Source organism: Myodes glareolus, chromosome 7 (genome assembly GCF_982192425.1).
Source record: "Myodes glareolus chromosome 7, mMyoGla1.1, whole genome shotgun sequence".
In the NCBI taxonomy this organism is placed as follows: Eukaryota; Metazoa; Chordata; class Mammalia; order Rodentia; family Cricetidae; genus Myodes; species Myodes glareolus.
The window spans coordinates 61,251,301-61,258,157 of NC_142032.1; the positions used below are offsets into that span (position 1 = coordinate 61,251,301).

Genomic DNA, 6,857 nt, shown 5'->3' on the forward strand with positions numbered 1-6,857 from the left:
AAAAAATTAAATTTTAACTAAAAAATCTAATCAAAGGCCAGGTTGATGACTAGGACAAGCTCCTGTCCTCCACAGTCCCAAAGTGAATAAAGTTTGAACAAACCAGCAGAGCGATGGCTACAGTCCCACAGAGTCTCAAGAAATAATAACCCGTGTGGACCTTCACCACCAGGGCAGGGCCCAGGGACTATCACCACCCTTGCTCTGCAGCCTTCATAGAGTGAAGGGCATCTCTCATCATTTTGAGCTTGCCAAGAAGGAATCTGACACTTTCTTCTGACCTCTGTGGGCACCAGGCATGGACATGTTGCACATACATGCAGACAAACACTAATACACATACAATAATAAATAAATATATTTTATTTTTTTTAACCGGGGAAGGGGTCTGGGGATGTGGCTCAGTTGCTAGACTGTCTAGCATGCACCATGTACAGAGCTCTGGGTTCAATCCCCAGCATCACATATAATGGGTATGGTGGTACAAGCCTGTAAACCCAGCATGCTGGAGATATTAGAAAGAGGATGAACAGTTCTGAAGTTCAAGGCTATCCTTAGCTACATAGGGAACTCAGGACTAGTCTAGGCTACAGGAGGCCTATCCCCCCACACACACACCATGAAGGGAAAGTAAAAACAAAACAGAAACAAACAACAAAAAATCTCAGGGAAAAGCAGAGAGGCAAGCAGGACAACAGTGACCTCTAAACAGAGAAGGTCTGCAGATCAAGGCTTGTCAAGGAGCCAGGATACAATCTGTTTACATTTATTTTGTATGTGTGTGCATGCTTTTGTGTGTGAGAGTGGACACAACGACGCGTGTGGAATTTGGAGGATATCTCAGGTGTTGGTCCTCCCCTTCCAGTCTGTTTCAGGTTAGAGTCTGTTGTTCAGTTTGCATTCGTGGGGCTAGTTGGCCCGGGAATTCACGGGGATTCTTCTGTCCTCTGCTTCCCATCGTGGCTTTATAAGGGTTCTGAGGATTTTAACTGAGATTCTTACACTTGCACAGCAAGCTCCTTACCCACTGAACAATCTCTCCAGCCCACTTTTTGCTTCCGTTTCTACTTGGATTGCTCCACAAGGCTGAGAAATGACTTGACTCATTCAGGGGCTCTGAGCAGGCACCCAGGAAGCTGAGACTCACAGCTCACCTTCCACAGCATGGTCAAAAAGCTAGTTTAGAAGTTTAGGTAGATATAGCTCCGATGGATCCTGGAGAGTAAAGGAGTCAGCAGGCAGCCACCACACCGGTGGCAAACGCTCCCTGGGAGGGCGGAAGCAGAGAAAAGTCCTGGATCCGGTTGTCCTCCCTCAATCATATATATCCATATCCAGGTACCCAGACCCGCCGAATAGACCACTTCAGCACTGTAGATCTTGGCTCAAGAGCACCTAGTCATTTTGGGGAAAACTGGACTTGCTATGATCCCCAAGGGCACAGTTCCGGGACAGAGGGGGCAGGACTAAGACTTTTCCAAGATCAATGCATTTCCCTGCCCCTCGACTCTCCCTCCACCGGCCTTAGGGGAGGGATGGGACTGAGAGGCCCGCTGGAATCCTGAGAAGTGTCGTTGAGCAAAAAGCCCAGGAACTGAACGAGAACTAGTCTGGCTGGATTTAGGAGACATAGTCGGGAAAAGAGACCCAGACTTGGAGAGCTGGTTGTAAGATGCATATGAGAGAGCGTGTGAGAAAGGAGGGGTCAGAGTTGGCTTGATTGCATCCCCTCAGGTCATAGCACCGAGTCCTGAGGCTCCTTGAAACCACGGAGACATGGGGTGTGCATGAGGGACTGAACCGGGACAAGATGCCTGGGGAACATGAAATTTCCCAGCACAGGTCTGAACCACTTCTCAAGAGTCAGAGTGGGACAGGTGTGTACCAGCAGTACGTGGACACCCGGGTCCGGGAGGAGGAGCAGGGTGGGGCGGAGTGGGCGTGGAGCTTTGTTCAAGACACTCCCCATCTCTGGAGCCACGCGCCAGGCGTACGCTTCTTCCTGACCCAGCATAGGACCGCGCCAGCTGTCATTGGCCAAAGGGACGATCCCAGATTGGCTGAGACTCCGGCTCCCGCCTCCTCCGCCGGGGGCTGGGGGGAGGGACGTGGGAGCGGGCTCGTGGCGCGTGTGCCGGGGGTGGAGGTGTATGTGGGGGTTCGCGCTCACTTACTTCTTGACTACTGCAAAGCCTCGTCGGGTTCGTCACCTGGTCGCGCGCTCTAGGTGTGCAGAGACCTGGCAGCTATTGGGGCTTGAGTGCTGAGTACTAGGGTGGGTAGGGGTGCTTGTAGAGTACACTCGACCCTCTGACAGGCCCAGGAGGCGTGGGACTTTAGAAGCGCAGTCCGGGATCTGCACTCTAGTACTTGTCGTGGATGCACTAAGCACCTGCCCAGAGCGTGGGGGCGCAGGAGCCTGCGAACTGCACCCCGGAGGGGTGGGGGTGGGGTCGCGCGGTGTCAGCTTTGCAGAATGTGTACGCCAGGGGGAGGGTGAAGCGTGGCGGGAGGGCGAGGCGAAAGAAGGAGGGCGTGAGAAAGGAGGCGGCGGCCCGCGGAGGAGGGTTATCTATACATTTTAAAAGGAGCCGCCTGAGCCGTGCACAAGGAGACCAGGGGAGGTCTGACCGCACGCGCGGGACACGAGCGTACCACGCTTCCCTACTTTCAGCCCTTGTACGACACGGGGTCCCAGGACTCCAGAAGGCCAGCGACGCGTGCCCCCAGGAAATCCTGCAGCAGTTCCCTGCCTGAGACCAGCGGAGGTGAGACCGTTTGCTTCCCACCGCACCCGGTTCCTCGCGGGCACTTTTTCTGTAGCGCTCCGAAACTCCTAGCAGGCGCCCGAGGGCTGGATGCGAGCTTGATGGACGGCTGCGCGCTGCCCCGACTCATGCCCGCCTCGCCTGGAGTCGCTGGAACCTGCGCTGCTCGGCGGAGACCCTCATCCCCGGAACTGCTGCGCTGCAGCCGCCGGCGGCGATCTGGCGCAACCGAGGCTGGGGGCGGCTCGGCGGCCGTGGCACGCCGCAACGAGCGCGAACGCAACCGCGTGAAGCTGGTAAACTTGGGCTTCCAGGCGCTGCGGCAGCACGTGCCGCACGGCGGCGCCAGCAAGAAGCTGAGTAAGGTGGAGACGCTGCGCTCAGCCGTAGAATACATTCGTGCGCTGCAGCGGCTGCTTGCAGAGCACGACGCGGTGCGCGCCGCGCTTGCGGGAGGGCTGTTAACACCGGCCACTCGACCCTCGGCCGCTCGCGCGCCTCCTTCTGCCTCCCCTGCCAGTGCGTCGCTGTCCTGCGCGTCTTCATCCCCCGACCGCCGGGGCAGCTCGGAGCCTGGCTCCCCGCGCTCCGCCTACTCGTCGGAGGACAGTGGCTGCGAGGGAGAACTGAGTCCCGTGGAGCGCGAGCTGCTTGACTTTTCCAGCTGGTTAGGGGGCTACTGAGCACCCAACCCCTCAAAGGTAAATTCCAGGGCCCCGGGGAGGAAAGGCAGTAAAGGAGACACGTGGTGGGCGGGCCTGGCACTTTGCGCCACGGGGACCTAGTGCAGCCAGTGATCGGCTGGGGCGATCACTTCGATTTCGCGCAGGCTTCATTTTTCCTCAACCTTTTTCAAGCCTGAGCAAGACCAGCGTTTGTTTGTCCGGGATTGCAAAACTTCCTCTCTGGGCTCTGCTGCGGCTGGGGGAGGGGGAGGATAGAGGAGGGGAGCGGCCTCAGGGCCGGGCCGGCGAGGTCCCAGTACTGGCGGAGCCCGGCCGAGTCGAGTGCTGGAGGCGGGGTGAGTTTGCATTGCAAATCGCGTCCTGGGCCGGGGTGCTGAATGAGTCGGCGGGAGCGGGCCCCTGAGTCACCGCGGGCCGTCTCTGAGCGTGCGCCCCGCCCCCGTCGGCGCCTCCGAGCGGATCGAGGCACCCACTGAGACTCCAAAACTAACCAAGCAAACGAAACTACCTGCTGCGCCTTGGGAGGTGGGGCGGTGTCCACACACATTAACGCGTTCTGTCCCATTCACAGCCGCATCTCTGATTGTCTCCTGGTGGACAGATCCGCATTACTTGCCCACGAAGCCTGGCGCGATGCCTTGCCCATGCTGTATAGTGCAGCTTGACCAAAAGCCAAGAGCTGACCTCTGCTCGGCCTCCACCCCTCGGAATGACACCTTCCATCTCCCAGTCTGTGTAGCACTAGGACTTGGCGATTTCTCAGGAGAGAGGATTTTACAATGACAATCTATTTTTTACAAATTAACTTGAACTGCTGGAGGGACTCTACCGAAAATATGAAGACTTATTTTTGTACAAAGGACCCTTAGGCTTGGAGCACAATAAAGATTGACTCTACCCCTCACCCCCACTGTCTAGAACTTTCCAACCTGGCCAAAGTTTGGACCAGTCAGGTCCGGAGGGCAAGATGCCTGACTGCACTTTTCCTCTTCTGAAGCCCAGCCTGGCGCTGATGTTTGGCCAGCGTGGGAAAGTGTACCCGCTCTTGTAAAGTGTACTATTCTATAAAGTTGTTTTTTGTTGGTGTTTGCAGTGCCTTCTACCGTCTCGTCCCTGTTTCCTAGGTGAGGGCTAGGCCTGGGTGGAAGTGTCTGAGATTTCTCTTGAGCCCCACATTGCATGAGCTGATGCATGAGTGTGAGTGCCAACTCTAGGCATCTCTCCACAGATGGCAAAGCAGTTCAGACACCTTGGAGGACAAGGGCTTTTGTGCAGGTTGTCTGTGAGCCAGTGTCTGCCCTGCAGAGCTGCTTGCCCCTAGGAAGGGTCTGTGTGAGAGGGGCAAGTGCAGGGTGCTAGACTGAGGGAAGTTTGATGTTTGTGAACCATTTACTTCCCATCTCTGAACTGTGGGCATCTCTAGGCCCAGGTCTCTTTCTTCCTTACCCTGCTGGGTGGCCCTTGGCAAATTGCCTAACTTGCAAATTGTGCTGAATTTAAACCTTCCAGGTTTTAGAGGAGGGGATGGAAAACATGTCCTTGAGCTTGCAGCCAGCATGTGCTGGGCCCCTGTGCTGGCTACTAGAACTAGTGGATAGATCCCTCAAGGAAGATCTGGAAGCTTCCCAAAGAATCCCCACCCACGTTCCTTAGCCCAGGGAACCAGGCTGTGATTGCTGAGATATTACCCAGCTCCACCTTTGACCCTGAACCTCTGCAGCTTTGAAGTCTCCGAGTGTCCAAAGCTCCCTTTTATTGCAGTGGTTTGGGAGGGGCAGAGGGGATCCCCAGGTGGTTTTAGGGTTCTTCAAGCACCCCTTCAGGAGGGAGTGGTTTGGAGCAAAACCGTTGGAGCTGTGAGAAGCAGGAAGGGCTGTGCCACGGAGCAGATGTCTTCCATGTACCTGTGGTACAGAAGGCTGTATACAAGGAGTTCATCTGTCTCAGTATAACGACAGGGTCCCTTCTGCCCCATAGGACCCAGAACCTTAGAGCTAGGGTCAAAGTTTGTCAGCTGCTGTGATGGGGATCAGGCTCAGTTGGGGGCAGCCCAGCTACAGCTTGGGGCCGCAGGACTGAGTGGCCCTGTCTTGGTGGACAACATGAGACATGTCATGGCCACTGTGGGAGAGTCATCCTTTTCTCAGGAGCCCATTGTCAGCCAGTGTCTTTACTGAGCCAGGGGACCTGGCTCCTGCTTTCTTTTCCGTATCTCAAAGTGATTTGTGGAAAGGTGGGGTGTAACTGGAAGCATAAGCCACCCTGTGTACACGAATCCCTGGTGACGTTAACGGTTTGCTCCTGTAATATTATAGTGTATCTGAAGTCTTCATTAAGCAGTTTTTATTGGCTCACAGCTGTAGTCTCAACACTTAGACTGAGACAGGAGGATGGTTGTTTCAGGCCAGTCTGAGCTCAGAGGGGTGGGGGCGGGGGAGGCAGGACAGATGGCTCAGTGGGTGAAAGAGCTTGCTGGGCAAGTGTGAGGGCCTGAATTTAAATCCCCAGGATTCGCATAGAAACGGGGCTCACAGCACACCTGCAACTCAAGAGCTCCTATGGGGAGATGGGAGGCAGAGGCAGGGCAATCTCTGGAAGTGTCCAGGCCAGCCATACTGGTGCACACAGCAGAAAAACAAGAACCCCGCATGTCAAGGTGGAAGGTGAGGACCAGTGCCTGATGCTCTGATCTTCATGCACCAATGAAGGCGCATACACAACGCAGGCACAGAGAAACTTTTCTGCTTCGTGAACTGAGGGTGTGTTCGGTGTGCCAGATAGAAACGCCAGCCTCAGGGAACTTGCCTTCTGCTGCAGACAAGCCTATTGGCAAGAGGCATGTACCAGATCGTGGGGAGCCAGGTGAAAGCTTTGCTTAAGCCCACAACCAGGTTACGGCTTAAAGAGGCTACTGCCGCCCCGCCCTGCTTCCTGACTCCACGCAGTTTTGAAGCACCTCCAGATTGTATGATTTCCATGCCTAAGGAAACTCCAGTGGCTTTTTATCACAGTGATGAAAGTGCAGCTTGCCAGCCAGTGACACCATTCTCTCTCTGACCTGTAGAACCGGGGTCCATCCCATGTCCATACACAAAACTTGCTGCATAGATCTCTTAAGCCTCTTGGAAGCAATCTGTCCCAGGCATGGTGTTTGGAGTCCCTGGCCCTGTGTTTTCCACAGATGGGACTGTTTTCCACAGATGCCCGAGGGACAAGAGTGGCGCTCTCTTTGGCAGTGTACTGCCCTGTGCCAATAACCTGCCTCATGATAGGAGGTGTGGTCATCAACTAATTCATTACCCAAACTCATCCCCATGCGGCCACTGTAGAGAGTAAAAGGTCTGTTTACAAGCTGCCAGACAACAGGTGAGTCACCTGAGCTGCTGCTCTGGTCAGAAGGTCC

General features: G+C 55.3%; 1 protein-coding gene across 2 annotated transcripts; it reads left to right on the forward strand.

Moving 5' to 3' along the window:
• Positions 1 to 2,114: 2,114 nt before the first annotated feature.
• Ascl2 (achaete-scute family bHLH transcription factor 2) lies at positions 2,115 to 4,546 on the forward strand. 2 transcript variants are annotated; one of them, XM_087908266.1, is made up of 3 exons: positions 2,115 to 2,227; positions 2,675 to 3,469; positions 4,026 to 4,546. In XM_087908266.1, the coding sequence occupies exon 2, from the start codon at positions 2,870 to 2,872 to the stop codon at positions 3,449 to 3,451; it is 582 nt and encodes a 193-aa protein (XP_087764392.1). In that variant the 5' UTR covers positions 2,115 to 2,227; positions 2,675 to 2,869; the 3' UTR covers positions 3,452 to 3,469; positions 4,026 to 4,546. The 2 variants fall into 2 exon arrangements, with proteins under 2 accessions (XP_087764392.1, XP_087764393.1); XM_087908267.1 differs by having other exon boundaries at positions 2,146 to 2,275.
• Positions 4,547 to 6,857: the final 2,311 nt, after the last annotated feature.